The 17,896-nt window shown below is 59.8% G+C and overlaps 1 protein-coding gene across 6 annotated transcripts in view; it reads right to left on the reverse strand.

Moving 5' to 3' along the window:
- CBFA2T3 (CBFA2/RUNX1 partner transcriptional co-repressor 3) overlaps window positions 1-11,645 on the reverse strand; it is a 78,219-nt gene extending 66,574 nt beyond the window's left edge. For 2 of the 6 annotated variants that reach the window (XM_069552672.1, XM_069552670.1), the window contains exon 1: window positions 11,101-11,436. In XM_069552672.1, coding sequence (XP_069408773.1) covers window positions 11,101-11,188 — 88 coding nt within the window. In that variant the 5' untranslated portion in view covers window positions 11,189-11,436. Of the gene's footprint in view, window positions 1-11,100 lie in introns of all 6 variants that reach the window. The other 4 variants (XM_069552668.1, XM_069552671.1, XM_069552669.1 and 1 more) reach the window with 4 other exon arrangements.
- Between the last annotated feature and the right edge of the window lie 6,251 nt (window positions 11,646-17,896).

Here is a 17,896-nt window from a genome sequence, read left to right on the forward strand (position 1 = left end):
TCTGCTCTTTGAAATAATCGGTTTTTGCTTTAGTCTACCAGGCTGCCCTGAGTCTCAAAAGTCTGACTCAAAAGCGAATAATTACGAAATACGAAGACGTAGAGAAAAAGAATTCTTGTTGGGCTTGGAAACCGGTTACAATATAGACTATAAACCAGCCACAGAGCAGAGTCACTGAACTCCCACTTCCCTGAAAAATCTGGATAAAGGTCTGATACACATGGGTTTCACTGGTGGCTCAGTGGTAAAGAACCCGCCTGCCAATTCAGGAGAGGCACGTTCGATCCCTGGGTCGGGAAGATCCCCTGAAGAAGAAAATGGCAACCCACTCCAGCATTCTTGCCTGGGAAATCCCATGGTCAGAGAAGGTGGGTGGGCTACAGTCCACAGGGTCACAAAAAGTCGAACACGACTGAGCACACACACACGCACACACGCACGCTGACACACATTCTGAAGATGTTTCTCCACTAGGTGAAAACTCCCGATACAAGCATGTAGATTCCAGACCAGGCGGAAAGCAGAAGGTTGATGATGCTCGAAACTTCACCTTGATGCCAACCAGTCTGAAAACTGTGCACCAGCTGTGCAGATACCCTGCAGCCCCTCCCTCACCTGGCCTCTGAAACCCCTTCCCTGAAAGCCATCGGCGAGTCTGGGTGTTTCGAGCTTGAGCTGCTCGCTCTCCTTGCTTGCCATCTGTAATAAACACGGTACTTTCCTTCATCACAACGCAGCATCAGGGAATGGGCTCTGCAGCCTGCGGGCGAGGGGACCCGAGTTGGTTCAGTAACAGTGGCAGCGAGATGCCCACCCGGAGGCCCCAGTTGGGCCTCTGTGACCTCATCTTGCTTTCTTCCGAGGGAGTGGGGCACCTGCTCGCTACCGCACATCTCACATGCATTAGCCACCAGGAATGTTAAGGTCACTCTTTTCGCGGCCAGTGTGTGGGGTGAAGCCAGCTGTCACCTTCCAAAGGTTCTGTAGCGGCAACGGCTCCTGTCATATCCAACACAAAAGCAGCAGCCCAGGGCCGGTGTGACCGAGCTGGGTGAGGCCACTTTGTGAGAAACAGCGCCTTACAGGGGATTTGATCGCTCAAAAACATTTTAGGGAATATGCCAGCCAAAAGTCACGGAGCCAGCCTCAGATCCCCTGGCTTGGAAGCCAGACCCTGGCATCCAGAACATGGCAGGGCCGTGGGAGTGAAATGGGGTGCTCACACGTCTCCTTTGTGGGAACAGGGAGAGTTCGGCGATGTGCCACGACTATTACAAACGCCCCCTCCAGCCCCTGTGCCCCGTCCTGACTACAATACCCCATCTGCACACCCTCCGCAGCGGGGGCTGTCCCCCCAGGCCCGGGCTCCAGCAGGCCTGTCATGTATTCCTGGCCTTCCTGAGGGTGCACTGGTGTGTCTGCTCAGTAGGGCAGGCTCCTGACTCCCCCAGGACTGGCCATGGCCACCTCTGTGCAGTGCTGTCTGGGGGAGGCCCGGGGGGTGGTGCTCAGGCGGCCAACAGGCAGATACCAAAGTCCCCTCGGCCACCTCTTCCTTCTAGCGTCATCGAGGGGCCTCTCAGAGTGCCATTTCTGGCTTCCTAGAGTGGGGTTTCCCAGCTTGGAGACCTCAAGCCTGCTGCTTGGCGGCCACACCACCAGGACTTTCCACCACCCAAGCCTCACATTGAAGGTCTGGAGCAGAGCTTGAGTTGGGGAGAGGAAGGTGCAGAGCGAGGGAGACCACACCAGCCTCTCCTCTGTTCATCACAGCCAGACTCCCTGCCACAGCCTCACCCAGATGACCGCTGAGCCCACGTTCAGAAAAGGTCAGATCAGGTGGGCTCGGTGCTCAGGTGCCAGTGTGCCTCCCCTGCCTCCCACCTCCACTCACGCTAGTTTCCGTGGGTGGGGCTTCCCCAGCAGCCACGGGGATTCACAACCTACAGAAATGCCCAACATTGCGCTGGACACGTGACTGTACAAAAGGCCTTTCTCAACAGGAGCTGCAAGGGGTCACCTCGCAGCCCCACCCTCAGGCTGCCAGGCTCAGGGGGCCACCAGGCAACGTGGCCACGCCTATGCTGATGCCATGTTTTCTATCATGGTGGGGAGAAAAAGGAATATTGCAGGACTCAATACTTCTATGTAGCAATTTAAAACACAGACAATTACAATGTATCTGGGAAAGACACCCAGATAAAACAGTTCCTTGGACAGTTCCGCAAGTGGGCGACTCTGGTGCTGACATGCAACACGGGCCCCATTTTACATTGAGGATTGAGAGCCGAGTTTGGGGGACCGACCTCGCAGGACACCCTGAACTGGGTCCAGGACCTGTAGCCTGGCTTTCAGTGATCCCAGGGTGGGGGCAGGGGGGCAGCCTCCAGGACAGGGGGCACTGGATCTGCAAGCAACTCCTTTTTATGAAGAAGTACGAGAGGGAGCAGCTCTGGGATGAAGTGACAGCTTGTTTCCCCTGCTTGGGACGGGGCTTTCCTGATGTGGGCAGAGTATTTCATAATTTGAACGAAAGGTGGGCTGATGGCAGGAGCAGGCAGCACATCAGGGGCCCCCCGCGGATGCCGACCAGGCTGGTCCCTCTGTCTCCCAGGTCCTGCAGGCTCAGCAGCCTGTGCAGTAGAAACTAGATGTGGCCTGCGTGTGAAATGTTTCATATTCTGGCAGACAGAGAAATCAGCTTTAAATCTTCTGTTAAATCTGGTCTACCCGAAACGTTATCATTTTCACTTGTATTCAAGTTAGAGTATTCAGGTATCTGTTGCATCCTGCTTTTCCCCAAAGACTTTGAAATCCTATGCCAGGGTGTCTCCAGCTGGACGAACAGCCCCAGAGGGTGCCAGAGCCTCAGGGCCGGCTGGTCTCATCCATGCTGAGGGTTGGGTCAGGGGCTCAGGGAGGTGCGTCGCCGTAGTGACGGGTGAGAAGCAGAGTCTGGACTACGGACATTTGCCTGAAAGGGAGGTGGCTGGGCAGGGCAGGGCTGCAGGACCTCGTCCAGCTGTCTCTGGTCCCCGCGGGAGGGAGGGAAGCACCTGGCAGTTTCGGTTTCCACAGGAAGCTGCCTGCTCCCGTCTCCCCTCCAGCCAGCTGTGCTCTCTGCCCTGCAGCTTCGAGTGGCAGCCCCCGCCTGGAGAGCCCCCCAGGTGGGGACAGCCCCTTGAGCTGCAGACAAGGAAGCCCGGGTCGAGGGGCCAGAGCTGAGCAGAGTCCCTTGTCCGGCCTCCTGGGCCTCAGAGGATGGAGCAGGGTGCGATGCACCTGGGAGCTGCGAACTGGAACGATACTGTTCTGACTTGCAGTTTTTTGTCACCTGCTTTAGAATATCGGGTCCTGACCCTGGGTCTAGAAAACGCTGTGGTGGTGGAGGGGTGGAACGGCATCTGTCCGTGCATCCATCTGTCCAGGCCTCCTGAGAAACAGGAGCGGGGAAGCGAGGGCCGTGTGCATGGAGCCTCTCGGGGAGGCTCCTGGCCCAGAGGCTGAGGCACTGTCTGGCAGGAGTGGGTGTGTGGTCAGCAGTCGGGCTGGGCTGGTGGGTAGTGTCCTGGGGAGGTGGGCCCTGGGACCCCTCAGTAAAGTGTGATCTCTCTGAGGTCTAGGGTCTGGGTTTTGGGGTTCCTGCATCTGTGCTGTCACCCTGCTCACAGCGAGGCTGGAACCCTAGACCTTTCGTCTTAAAAAGAGGACCCGGGTGTGGGAAGACCCCCACAGCCCCAGCCCCTGAACTTTCTGAGGGGCCCTGTTGGCCTTGGAGGCAAGTGTCCCAGTGCCCCTCCTGCTTGGCCTCCCTCCCGCCATGTCGCCCCCTCCCAGGGCCTGTGAGGTCGGGGCTTTCCACGCACTCAAAATGCACCCCGATTTGGGAGGAAAGGAGGAAGCGCTGGGAGCCCCAGGGAGGGTGAATCCCTACTTCCTTCCACAGGGCCCCTTCTTCACTCCCACCAGGGACCTTAGCCGGGGAGGGGGTACAGATAGGGGGGTCACAGCCAGGATCCTGCAAGGGCTGAGAAAAGTGGGCTGGGCCGGGTAGGTGCCGGGGTCCTCCCTCTCCATCCCCAGCTTTTCGGGGGCTGGCTGCCACCCCCACGTCATAGATGAGAAGACAGGCCTGTGGGGTCCTGGGCAAGTGATGGAGCTGGTTTCCAGCCCGGCCCTCCTCCCGTGGTTCTAACCTGGTCCAACCTGAGCAGACAGGTCCGGAGGGCACATCTTCAGGGTGGCCTCCTGGCCCCTGGCCAGCATGAGGGCCAGGCCTTGGTTCCCTGTCCATCGGACCAAGGGCACTGGGGACACTGGTCACGTCTCTAGGGCAGTGACAGCCCATCACTGGCTCCTGCAGCTGTGAGTGGGTGGGGCCCAGCCCTCCGCTGTCTGACAGGTGCGCCTTTGTCCACCAGCGCCCCCAGGCCGTAAGCCCCCAGGCTGTGAGCCCCCTGGAGATTCCTTTCAGGAAGGGACCCCTTGCTGCACCGCAGAGTGAAAGCCACGGTCAGAGCCCACGTTGCCCCATGAGCCCTCAGTTGCATAGCGTGGCCCTCAGGGATCCCGAGCTCACTTCGAGGGCAGTCGTGAACCTGGCCCGGCCCACTTTTCTGACAGTTGCAGAGTAGCAAGGAGCGCAGGGCTTTGCTCCGCGGCCTGGGGTGGGCAGCCCTCGGGCATCAGCGGGGGCGGTGCTCTGTCCAGCTGTCAGCTGGGCACCAGCAGCATCTGCCCGGAGCTCCCTGGAGTGAAGCCAGCAGACCCCACCGTGGGCTCTCAGAGGGCTCAGCCCAGGGGCTGGGCTGCCAGGTGTGGCTCCCACACTGGAGTGCTGAGTGCCAAGGGGGTCCCTTTCCTGAGGTCCCACCCAAGTGCATTTCCTCCCAGGGAGGGTGCTGGGCAGACAGGGAAGCTCCAGCCCTGCTGGGGACTGCTGTGCGACCTTGGGTAGGTTTCTTGGCCGATCTGATTTGTCTTCATGTGTGCAGCCAGGTCAATGATGCCTTTGAAGGGTTACTGGGCAGAAGCCATGCCCAGGGCCAGGAAGGACTCTGGAATGGAGCAGTCCTCGCTTCTGCTCCTACCCTGCCCTCTCCTCCAGGGAGCAGCCTGTCCTTGGGGAACAACCTCGGCAGTCCCTCCTCTGTGCCTGCAGTCACGGCCCTGAGCCTCTGCTGTCCGAGGAGCAGGCCTGTGATACACAACCCAGTCGTCACCCAAGGATCTCCCAGCCCCCAGCAGTGCCACCTGAGCCCTCACACCCGGAGCAGAGGTGGCCACGACTGAGGGATTCTCTGCTCAGACGCTGGCCCGGGTGGGTGAGTCCACATCTGACCCACCCCCTCCCTCTTAGGAGCTGGAGGAGGAATATGTGCACCCTGGGTGTCTGACCCAATCCTCCAGGGCCAGATAGGTGAGGTACGAATGGGCCTGGGTGGGCTCTGTGGCTGAGTAGGTGTTGGGATGGGGGTCAACAAAAAGGTTCCTCCATCGTTGGGACATAGGATGGTTAGCAGGTCAGTTTTTCCAAGGCAACAGGACCCACCGGGATGGCGGGAGGTGCCTGCCTTCCCTGCAGTTAGCATCCCCCTCTGGCCGCTGTCCCTTCCCATGCCTCCCTGGGCCTTTCCTGGAAGCGCTGCTTGGTGGTGGTGGGGGACAGTGGACCAGGGAGCTCTTATCACACATCAAACCTGCTGGCACGTGATCTCGGATGGCCAGCCTCCTCATCTGCTGTTTATAAGCCACCTGCCTGGGTGTTCTGTGGCTTGGCAGTCCCTTTCCCTTTCTGGGCCCTGTGCCCCCCTGTAGAGGACACAGGGAGAGAAGACGGGAGGGCAGGTGGTCCAGCACCATCCACGCCTCTGGCTGCAGGGGAGGGAATGCTGGTGCCCATTGGGAGGGGCTGGGATGGGCTGCCCCGGTCTCATCCCCAGGCCTGGGTCCAACTCAGCCCTGGGGCCACATGCTGTCTGACCCCTGGCAGGTCACTTCAGTCTCTGGGCCTCAGCTCCCGCCTGACAGCAGCTGTGATCTAGCATCTAGAGACCAACACAAGCCACTCGCCAGGGCCCCTGTGCTGATCAGTGCACTCACTGTCTGCGGGTGGTCGAGTCGCCTGGACACAGGGTGCACTCATCACCCAGTGCTGGGCGCCCCAGCAGCACCACTCCAGGTGCTGAGAGTGCCATGGCAAGCAGACAGCGGAGCCAGCACACCAGGGAGACAGGATAAGTAGACACGGAACCGCCTCCTTCATCAGATAGAGTAATAAGTGAAGGGGAAATAGCAGGAAAGGGGACTGGGCACACATGTTGCGGGGGGAGGGCAGGGTAACCAGAGCAAAGACTTGAGAGGGGGTGGGAGGGGGCCGAATGGAAGAGGAGCCTGTGGGGAGGGAACAGGGCCAGGGAAGGTATCTGGGGTGTTGGTGGGGTGGCCATGCACCAGCTGGATAGAGGAAGAGGGGTGGGCATGGGAGGGGGGCAGGGGAAGCCCCCAGAGGGCGTGCACACAGAGGAGAGGTGATCCGGCCTGACTACTTGAGTTCAGTCTTGTAAACAACGGAATGGCAAATTGACTCCCCAAAGCCCCACAAGAAGAGCCTGTCAACACACCCCACCTCCAGAAGACCCTTGGATGGAATCCCCATGGATGCCACCTCCGTTCTGGGCCACCCTCTGCTGGTCACTGCCTGCTCCAGGATGTCTGCCTGCCCTGGCTGTGCCAGCGGGACTGTACGAGGGTTTTTAATGCTGAGACTTTGATTAGCGCCATTGCAGCCCTACCTCTGGCCCCATCACCTGTGTGAATGAGCCTGAGTCCAGCGGTGACCCCTCCTTCCCTTCCCTTGGCCTCTCCTCCGCCACTGCAGTTGTGGAAGTGAAGATGTGAGAGGTTAACACCAATGCCTTTCTTCTCAGTCAAGACACTTTGAGAAGTGAAAGTCTTTGCCTCCTCTAGCTACCCGCCAAGGGACCACTTCCTTCAGGAAGCTGGCCTGGATTGCACCCTGTCCTCTGGGCATCACTCCTGCCCCTAGCTCTGTCTTCTGAAGTTTGGATTTGTTGTCTAATGGGTGGGGAGGATGTGGATGGCTGGAGTCCTCCTGCTAGCTAACCCCGGAAGTCTTTCTCCCAGGCTTGTGGGATGGGAAAGCATGGAAACTGCAGGTCTCAGGGAAAGAGTGCTCCACATTTACCCTGGGGGTAATGCACTCCTCCCAGGACCTGGGGTGGAGTGTAGCCCTCCCTCCCCAGACTTATGCTGGGTCCTGACACTGGGCATGGGGGGATGGGGGCAAGCTGCACCCCTGCTCCTCTGTTCTGGAGGCTGGCCTGGGGCAGGTCAGGAGGCCTTAGGAGATGGGCATGGAGGGAACACATGGGCATTTGTCCTGCCGCCCTCTCTCCAGGGCTCTCCCACTCCGTTCCTGGCCTGGCCCCTCTCTCAGCTTATTCCTCTCCTCCCGTCCCACCCCTCAGGTCAAGGAGTGTCCCTCAGACGTCTGTGCTGGCCGGGTGACTCTGTTTGATCTGTGTCAGTGGTTTCTCTTCAAACTGTCCACACTGTTGCCCAGGGGTCATGCGAGCAGTTTCCTGTCAGGACCAACTGATCTGGCAGGTGTCCAGGGCTCCTTCCACCGTAATGGGCCCCCGCTCCCATCTGACCCTGCATCCATCCTGTAGGGTCAGTAGAGCCGGGTCCAAGCCCGCCTCTGCTCTTGCCTGCTGTGTGCCCCTCGGAACCTTGGTATCTTCTCCTGAGATGGCAGTCACAACCTCACATGGGGCTCGGCAGCCCTGAGCCGATATCCTGACACAGGAGCCCCCAGCACCATGTGGTCAACAAGAAGTGGAGATGGGCCTGGGGAAGGGAAGGAAGCCCTGCAGGATATGAGCAGTGCAGGGACAGGACAGCCGTCCCACGTGAGGCAATGGTACAGAAGTCAAAGGACAAATCGCTCGCAGGACTTTGCACAGAGACGCAGATGGACGGTCACTGTGGGGCTTGGTTCTCAGTCCCACACTGCACAGAGGGGCTGTGGACTCTGCTGTCCGCCCAGGCATGCCCCAACCCCAGACGCCCTGGGTCCTCCCACTATGAACTCCCCAGTGTCCACAGCTGACTGTCTCCTGACAGCACTGAAAGCGTGGCCAAGGGCCTCGGCTGATCGGAAAGTGAGGTGGCGGGCGGGCAGTGGGGCAGAAGACACGCGGGATCCTGATAACCTGGCTCCCCTCTTGCAGGATGCACCCCTTGAGGCTCCCTGACCCCCATGGCAGCTGGAGGCCATGAGCCCAAGCCCTGGGCCTGGCTGTGCCATAGGCAGCTATGCAGGCCATGGGCTCCTTTGCCCCAATCCCGCCAGCTGGAACACAGACAGGATGGTTGGAGCTCAGTCACCTGGAATGGGGTGGCCCTACATTCCAAAACCACTGTCCTTTTTAGAAGAGGAGGAGAGGCCGTATTAAGATGGGGGCAGAGATGGGAGGGATGTAGCCACAAGCCAAGGATGCCTGGAGCCCCCAGGAGCTGGAAGAGGCAGGTTGGACCCTTCCTCGGAGCCTCTGCAGGGACCCTGGCCCTGCGACCCTCCTGATCTCAGACTCTGGCCTCCAGAATCAGGAGATTTCTGTTGTAATTCACCCACTGGTGGTGATTCGTTACAGCCTTCCCAGGAAATTAAACAGCAGGGAGGGGCATTCCAGACAAAGAATGTTCCAGAGAAGCGCTTGTGGCTGGGGGGGAGGGGTGGGTGGGGGCTGCGGGGACAGGAGGAGGGGGACAGGGGAGGGAGGGCAAGGCCACTTGGTGACAGTGGTGACCTCTGAACCCCACCCCTGTGGCCAGGTGACCCAAGGTTCGCAGGATGGCTCCCTCCATGAAGCTGCCTCACTTGGACCCTCCAGTGATGGATCACTCCCTGTCTCCCTGTCACTCACCAGTCCCTCTCAGGTGACGCTGAACAAGCCTGACTCAGTTTCCCCTTCAGGCACTGCCCCTGAGCCTCCTTTGCCCGAGGCACCCCTGCCAGTGTGCTGGTTCCACCTCTTGCGTGTGGGGTCCAGCTCCTAGCACACACCACTGGCACCTTTTTTTAGCCCGCACCTTGTGGCATGCGAGGTCGTAGCCCCCGCAGTGGAATATAGAGTCTTACCACTGGACCACCAGGGAAGTTGGGCACCTAACAAGCCTGAGTACCGTGAACACCCTCTAACCAGCACTGTTCCTTTCTGCCTGCTGCCGCGGCCGCACACACCTCGGGGACGCGCCAGGGGGGTGGGTCTGTCCCCCCACCCCCGGCCCCACCCCCGCTTCCTACCAGCAGGAGGGCAGCGCAGGGTTCACGCACATTCTCAGACAGACAGACTCAGCTTTAGAAGATATTACTTCCTATTCTTTTAGTGGTGTAGGTGCTACTTGACGTTTGGAATCTCAAAGATTTTCACAGACTCTTGGGAAGCCTGCGGGACAGACCCACTGACCCAAGGCCTGTCCTGGACCCCCCAGCTCCCATGGAGTCCAGCACAGCCCCACCTGCCACTTCCCGTGGTGGAGATGCCCGGCACCTGGGGGCCTGGCATCTACCCCTTTGTGGGGGCATGGGGAGCTGGATGTCTCCCTGCGTGTCTGTGTCTGTCCCATGGAACCAGGTGATTAAGAGAAGATGGGCCATAAGTTCCTAAAAGCCGGAGTCCCAGGACGGGGACCCCGTGCCCAGGCAAGCCCCCAGTTCAACGCACGAGCCAAATGCCCACTGCTTTCCCTCCTCTCCACGAAGCCCCCCAGGAAGCTCCAGAGGCCCACAGCCCAACACCTGAAGTGACATTGTGAGCAGAGCGGGCGCATCACGTTTCCCGGCCTCGGACCCCTTGCACGCGGACACGCCACCATCCATCTGAACACGGCTGTGGCCAGCATCTCACACACGCTCACCTGCTACCCACTGCCCACCCCTGGCTTTGAGAAGCAGCTTCTTGACCCTTTCATGGAGCCGAAGGATGGGGCCTGACACACGAGGAACCTGAGGCCCAGGTGAAGAGGGACTGGGCCCAGGTAAGGAGCGATGAGTGGTCCCAGGACAGTGGGGGTCAGGCAGGGCCACCCTGGGGAAGAAGAGACAGCTGTGTGGTCGCAGCTAGAGCTGGACGGGACCAGAGGCTGTGGTCAGCCCGAGCGCAGGGCAGCCATATCCCAGGCCAGTGACTGGAGCCTCCCTGGCAACGTCTTAGAGTCGTCAGCAGCACGCTAGTGACTGTGTGGAGGGGCAGGCTTTGCACACCCTGGGGCCCCAGTCCTGGATGTGCAGAATGCCAGGTGGAGCTGGCCCTCAGGTCCCTGGCTGGGGCAGGTGGGGACCCGCTCAGGGCAGGTGGTCCCTCTGCAGGGGAGATGGGCTGTCTGGGGTTGGGGTGCTGGGGTGACTCAGGCCTGCTTGTACTCTGCAGGCTCCTGCAATGAGACTTGCAGATCTGTGCTCCTAATCCATGGCCACGTGGCTATGGCTGGTGAGCGGGGCCTTCTATGTGCAGTTCTGTGGGCCCGAGTCCCGGGAGAGCCAGGCAGATGATCCTGCAGCTTGGGCCCACAGCCTCCTACACCCCCCAGTCAGCAGCCCCTGGAGGTCTTCCCTGTATGACCACCTCTCCCTGGCACTGGCTCTGCTGGTGGGAGCCCTGGCAGGTTGCTCCTCAGTCGGGGCGGAGCAGGTCCTGGACCACCACTCGCTCCTGGGGCCCTGGACCAGCCCCTCTCCATCTGGCCTCGGTTTCCTCCTCTGAACTCCAAGTCTTAGGGGTCCCCAGCGCTCTGCACACCACCTTTCTCTCCGATTCCTGGGGCCCTACTCACTGAGCAGCCTCCACCTCCAGTGTCTGCCTCTGGGTGGGGCCCACGGGGCCCACCCGTAGGCCTGGCACCTGCTGGTCCTCCCCGGCCACCTGCCCCAGCTGCACAGGTCTGTGCCCGGTGGGAGGCTGTGCTGATGTTGGACGTGAGTCAACAGGCCAGGAAGCACAGCAAGGAGATGTCGCTGCCTCATGCCACCTGCTCAGTGCCGCCCCCGCCCCCAAACCGGTCCCATCCCCTTACCTGGACCGCCCTTCCTGGGACCCCGAGGCGTTGAGCAGCTGGTGGATGCCGAGGGCCCACTGTCCAGCACGGGGGATGCCCGGGACATGGAGCCGGAGGGTGGGTTCAGGAATCTGAATCCTGCTGAGGTGGGAGGTGGGCAGCCCCGTGGTGGGCAGCAGCTCGGAGCCTGGTGAGCCCCACGCTCAGTGCCCTTCTCAACCTCGTGGGCCCTCGAGGGAAAGACACAGGCCTCGGCCAGCCTGGGCTCCTCTGAACTGGAGGTCTCCGTCCCCCAGACTGCTTCAGGCCTTCTTGCAGCCGCCTGGGGAAGGGGCGGGCGGCTGCAGGGGCTCATGTGATGCAGGGCGGGCCTGGGGAGGCGCCGGTGGGGGAGGTCGCCTGCGGCCTGCGGCGAGGCAGCCAGCTGTGTCACCGTGATAGTGCGGCCGGCCGGGGAGCAGCCGTGCAGCTGTGCCCACTGCTTCCTCAACAGGAACCATCTGGGCCCGGCCCTGCCCGGCCTCCCCTCACGGCAATTCCGTTCTGACTTCCCAACAACTTCCTCCTCCAGCCCAGCCGGTGACACTCCACCCACCCTGAGCCTGGCCTGCTGGGCGTGCTTCCTTGACCTGGGGTGGTGCAGGGGGGCCGTGAGGGCGCAGATCAACAACAGAGGGACAATGTCCACCCTGGCCAAGCCTCCCAGCCCAGTCCTGCCTGCCTATCTCCCCTCTGGCCTGGCCCAGCCTGCAGCCCGGGGTGGTCCGGGGGTCTCCACCCTCTCCTGACCTCAGCCAGACTTCCTCCAGGGCCCTCCTCCCAGGGCCAGCTGTTTGTGGGCGTCACTTGTAACCTTGAACCTGACTTCTGGGTCAGCCCTGGTTTGATCCTGGTCCTGCCAGTCTGGCCAGCCCCATGCACTCAGGCTTTCCCCTGCAACCTGGAGGTCCTGGCCCCCACCCACCCTGAAAGCGCTGCCCACTGGGCTGGGCAAGGAAACCCCCTCTCTGAGCTTGTCCTCCTGGCTGGGGTCTCCTTGGAGATCCTCACCCCATTTCCTGATGGACACCTTGGGGAATAGTCAATTCAGACTCACAGGTGGAATTTGCTGAGCGTGAGGCTGCTCCCCAGTCTGAGGGATGACAGAAAGCATGCCAGGGCCCTCGGTCACCTTTCAGACTAGACACAGATGTCCCAGACCCCTCACCCAGCACAGAGGAGGTGAGGCTGCGCACAGGCACACAATCACTTGGTGAAGGTAGTGACCACCATGGGAAGACCCCTTGAAGGAGACAGCGTGCCCCTCGCCCTCCACTGGCCTGTCAATCAGTCCCTGGGGACCCAAACTTGGTGTAGGCTCAGGGCCTCAGACTGGCCAGAGGTGTGCAGCCCGCAGCCCCAGAGCTCATGAATTTTGACAAGCTGAATTGAATTTCTAGGTAATTCCTGCCTGTGGGGAGCAATCCCAGCAGTGCAGAGGGCGCGGGGCAGCCAGGAAGAACCCTGTCCATGCCCCCGCCTCTATCTCTCCCCAGAGGCACTGTCTCCACAGGTGGGCATCCTTCTAGAGCCTGTGCAGCCCAGACCCCGTCTGTTCCTGGAAGGGGCCGCCACGTGCACGTCCCCTGCAGGCCTGGCTGCCCTGAGTCCCCAGGGTTCAGATGGAGAGGACGGTCCTGGGAGCCAGGGCCCAGTCCCTGGCGTCTCTGCCCTCCTCACGGCCCCTCCTGGTCTGTCCTGCTCCAGGTCAGGGTGGGATCCAGGGTCACACTGGCCACCACCTCCCCCACCCCCCAACCCAGTTTCCTCGGTGTGCGTGATGCCCTGATCACCATGGTCCCAGCTCCCAGGCAGCTCAGGGTGGAGACTGTGGAGATGCCGGGCACGGCCTGCCTCGGGGTCCACAGTGCAGCTGTGACCCCACTGCTACTGGAGCCCTGTGTCACCCCATTTTCCAGGCTGCAGATGGTGACCTCTCCAAGCTGGGGAGTGAAAGGGTCTCAGGGAGGAACAGGCCCCTCCCCTGTGAAGGCAGTCCCCACCCTGGCTCTGGGCAGATGTTCAGGGCACCTTGCACCTGCGGGGCACCCCAGATGGGACACTTCCACTTTCGTGAGGGGCCTCTCATCCTGCCTGGTTTTCTGATGAGCAGGGCCGACAAAAGTTGAGTTGAAATAGAGGAAAGTTGTCCATGAATGGGGAGCGGGTGCGACACCCCCCTCGATGGCCATCTCTGGAGTGTTTGCCTGCTCCCCACTCCCCCCGGGCCGGGCAGTTGGGGCTTGTGGGGAAGCAGACGTTGGTTGCGGCTTTCGGAGCTGGGCGGCCCGGGAGATAAGGCGCCCAGGAGGAAGCGGCTGCAGAAGGAGGGGTGGGGCCTCTCCCTCCAGAGGCCACGGCTGCCAGCACCCGGGGTGGTGGGGAGGGGGCGAGGGGCCTTCTCTCCCACGGGAGGCAGACATTCAACCAGTAAGCCCCTAAGAGATGTGGCCCATGGGGCAATCAGGGGAGGTGATTTGGAAGCTGTGTCTCAGGGATCAGAGCTGCCCCTGGGGAGGTGAGAGGAAGTGCATTCCAGATAGATGGGCCCTGAGGTAGTCACAGCTCCAGGCTTTCAGGATTCTGTAGGACGGCCAGGGTGCTGGAGGGAGGCCAGTGGAGGCCAGTGGTGAGAGGCCACTAGGTGGAGGGGGGCAGGGAAGTCACTAGGATGGGAGTCTTATTTCTGCCTCCTTTCCTGTCCTATAGGAGCCCCATGATTGCTGGGTGAATGAATGACTCAATGGAGGTGGACAGATGGATTAATGGGTGGATGGATGAATGGGTGGGTGGATAAATGATGGATAGGTGTGTAGATGGGTAGATGAATGGATCACAGGAGGATGGTTGGGTGGATGGAGGGATGGGTGGGTGGTGCATGGATGGCTCACAGGAGGACGGGTGGAGAGAGGGATGGGTGACTGGTGGATGGACCAGCGGAAACACAATTCTATGCAAATCTTAGGTAAGCTGTGCTTTAGAGAGCAGGGACTGCGACTCACAGGGGTGACATTCCCAACCACAAAGCAGCCCCCCAAAGAGGGATATGAGACACAGGACAGATCCAAAAAAGGCCTGATGAGGAGATGTGAGCTACAAGGGAGCCAGGACAGCCCAGCACTCTTCAACCCATGGCCTGGCAGGTGGCTAACCTCTGCTTCCAGGTCTGGAATGAAATGTGGCCTGATGGTTGTGGTGTGCTCGTTTCAGTACTGACAGGTGAAGCCAGTCCAGGGCTGGACCCCTTGCCCACCACTCCCCAGTCAGAGTGTTGCAGAGCAAACTCAGGGTCACAGGGAAGGGCCATTTGCATCCTGGTTTGATACATGGGAATCCCGCACACGAGGCGGGGCTCTGGGGCTCCTGGAGGCAGTCAGCACGCTTACTGGCAGGAAGAGCTCTGTCTTTTGGGGCCAGAGGCTGGAGCCCACACAGACAAGCAGGAGGACACTGAGCTGGTAGCAGGCGTCCCTACCCTCTGGTGCTGTGGGCACCTCTGGTGTCTGATGAAACCCATGAGCCTCGACTCAAAGCAATGTTGGGAACACAAATACATTCACAGAAGTACAAAGAAAATTCCTTTCATCCAAATACAGATGCCAAACTGTTAAGATCTTTCTGATGTAGTAATACACATGCTTCTCTATTTACCGTAGCTGTGAGTGAGAACTGTGACATCAAATGTCACAGCAGCCGAAATACAAGACGCTAGGTTGAACCCCGTGAAATTCCTGCTACTTGACTGCTGCTGACCTACAAATGTGACAAACGCAGCTGAATCTGTCCGTGCTGAGCTCACAGGAATGGCTGATACACCTGTGTTTGTGGTAAAGGGAAATGCTACACTTTGGTTAGAGGTTAGTGAAGTACAGGTGTAGTCTTTTTTTTTTTTTTAATATTTTTTATTTGGCTGTGCCGGGTCTTAGCTGCAACATGCAGGATCTTCATTGCATCAGGTGAGGTCTTTTGATGTAGAGCATGGGCTTACTTAATCTATGGCAGGTGGGTGGGATCTTAGTTTCCTGAACAGGGATCGAACACACATCCCGTTCACTAAAGATGGATTCTTAAACACTGGACCACCAGGGAAGTCCCTGTAATCTTTTCCTTATCCAAGTTCATGGACGCCTCTCCCTCAATAAAGAACCACTGTTCTAGTTCATGGTGAAGACCCCTCCCATCCAGTGCTTCAGTCAGGGCCTTCCATCCCTGGTGAACCTGCCACGTGGAGGCTTCCAGAGTCAGAGACCCCTGGGGTCACACTCTCATGTTAGCTGTCTTTGCTGGATACTCTTGGGCCAGCTACTGAACCTCCCCGGCCTCAGTTTCCTCAACTAGAAAATAAGAGGACCACACGGCCCACCTCACAGGGTGCGGTGCAGGTTTAGTGAAACCGCTTGGCGGACATCCTGCTCCATCGAGGTTGGCTGTGGTCCCTGTGGGCGTGCTGTCACCAGAAAGCTCATCCTGAACAGAGTTTTGTCAGATTCCCTGAGAATTCTGCTTGTCCAGCTCAGGACCCTGCCCAGGGAAGCCCTTTTGGAGTGAGGGCTCCCCTCCCCTACTCACCCTCCCTCTGTCCCTGCCTTTCACTGTCTACGGAGACCTCCTCCCTCCTCTCAGCCCCCTGGCTCCTGCCCTCTACCCCCACACCACAGCAGGAAGATCTGTCCAAATCACACGGTCATCATCCAACTCCTCTTCATAAACCTTCAGTGGCTGCCCAGGGCCCCAGGATGAATGCCAAAGGTGACCCTGGATACCGCCTTGCTCTACTCCCTCCTCTCCCCTCTCTCATAGGAACTGCTTCTCTCCCCAAAGTGCCTTCATTATCTCTGACCTTTCGCAGCTCTTCCCACAGACTGGTCCAGGGCTTCCAGAGTCAGAGACCCCTGGGGTCACACTCTCATGTTAGCTGTCTTTGCTGGATACTCTTGGGCCAGCTACTGAACCTCCCCGGCCTCAGTTTCCTCAACTAGAAAATAAGAGGACCACACGGCCCACCTCACAGGGTGCGGTGCAGGTTTAGTGAAACCGCTTGGCGGACATCCTGCTCCATCGAGGTTGGCTGTGGTCCCTGTGGGCGTGCTGTCACCAGAAAGCTCATCCTGAACAGAGTTTTGTCAGATTCCCTGAGAATTCTGCTTGTCCAGCTCAGGACCCTGCCCAGGGAAGCCCTTTTGGAGTGAGGGCTCCCCTCCCCTACTCACCCTCCCTCTGTCCCTGCCTTTCACTGTCTACAGAGACCTCCTCCCTCCTCTCAGCCCCCTGGCTCCTGCCCTCTACCCCCACACCACAGCAGGAAGATCTGTCCAAATCACACGGTCATCATCCAACTCCTCTTCATAAACCTTCAGTGGCTGCCCAGGGCCCCAGGATGAATGCCAAAGGTGACCCTGGATACCGCCTTGCTCTACTCCCTCCTCTCCCCTCTCTCATAGGAACTGCTTCTCTCCCCAAAGTGCCTTCATTATCTCTGACCTTTCGCAGCTCTTCCCACAGACTGGTCCTCACCTGGCAAACTCCTACACATCCCTCAGAGCCCTCTGGAAGTGTCTCTCCTGTGCCTCCACAGTCCTGGGTGCCCCATCACCGCATTAGCACCTTGGATTGTGGTTGCTGTGAGCCAGCCTCCGTGGACAGCAGGAGAGCAGCCCCAGAGGGCCTTACTGGTGACGGCTGTGTCCTTGGTGTGCAGCCCAGGATCCGCTTGTGTGTGACAGAAGGCCGCATGTGTGTGCACACGCCATCTCTGGATGCCCCCCCCCCTTCTATAATCTCCCAGGCATGAATTCTGCCCTCAGGACTCCACTCCCCACCTGCATCAAGATGAGAGAAGGAATGACCACCTCTCCTCAACCTCCAACCCCAGTGGTCCAACCAGTTCAGGGGAAGTGGGTCCAGAGGCCCAAGAACCTGAGTGGGTTGCCTTTGGAGGCCTGGCCCCTGGAGGGGTGCTCCAGGCTCAGGTGCCGGGAGGCAGAGGCATGGTGTAGCATCCCCTGAGTTTGGGGACCAGGGCTTGGTAGCCTGTGCTGGGTCAGCGTGGGCCTCCCCAGCCCAGAGGTGGGTGTGGAGTGGGGGAAGCCATACTGCTCCTCTTGCCCTGAACGTTGCCTGCTCAACAAGCAGGGCGGGGGCTTTGGGCTGAGTCTGGTGAGGACAGAGTCTGAGGATGGAAATAAGAGTGCTAACAGTGATAGCGTGACCCCAACCCTCCCGGGGACCCGCCTACCTGCCTGCAGAGCGCATCCTCTGAGTCGTGGGGAGCTGCCTGCCCACTCTGCTCCCTTGAGCAGCCAAGCTGCAAAGGGGAAGGCCCCTCCCTGAGGAGGCCACTTTCCCTTTGAGGAGCCCCAGGTGGAGGGTGGGGTCGGCCCTGTCCGGTCTTGGTTTCTCTCTGACTGTGGGCTGAGGTTTCCCGCGTCCTGGGCACCCACCACTCAGCCCTGAGCTGCCTGCCTACAGAGAAGCCGTGTCCGCCCCCATCTCAGCACCCAGCTCTCACTGCATTTCCTCTGAGCCCACCAGACATGAGGCAGCAAATCTGGTGCTGTGTTTGATCCAGAATGAATTAAAGTCGTAGGCAGCTCCCCATGACTCAGAGGATGAGCTCTGCAGGCAGGCAGACGGGTCCCCAGGAGGGTTGGGGTCACGCAGAGGTGACAGTCTTCCCTTCTGAGCCTCAGTCTCCCATCCCCAGAGATAAACAACCTTGTCCAGGCTCGACCCCGTTGGGTAGGGTCGGGGCTGGTGAGAAGCAGAGACCAGGGGT

This window comes from Ovis canadensis, chromosome 14 (assembly GCF_042477335.2).
Source record: "Ovis canadensis isolate MfBH-ARS-UI-01 breed Bighorn chromosome 14, ARS-UI_OviCan_v2, whole genome shotgun sequence".
In the NCBI taxonomy this organism is placed as follows: domain Eukaryota; kingdom Metazoa; phylum Chordata; class Mammalia; order Artiodactyla; family Bovidae; genus Ovis; species Ovis canadensis.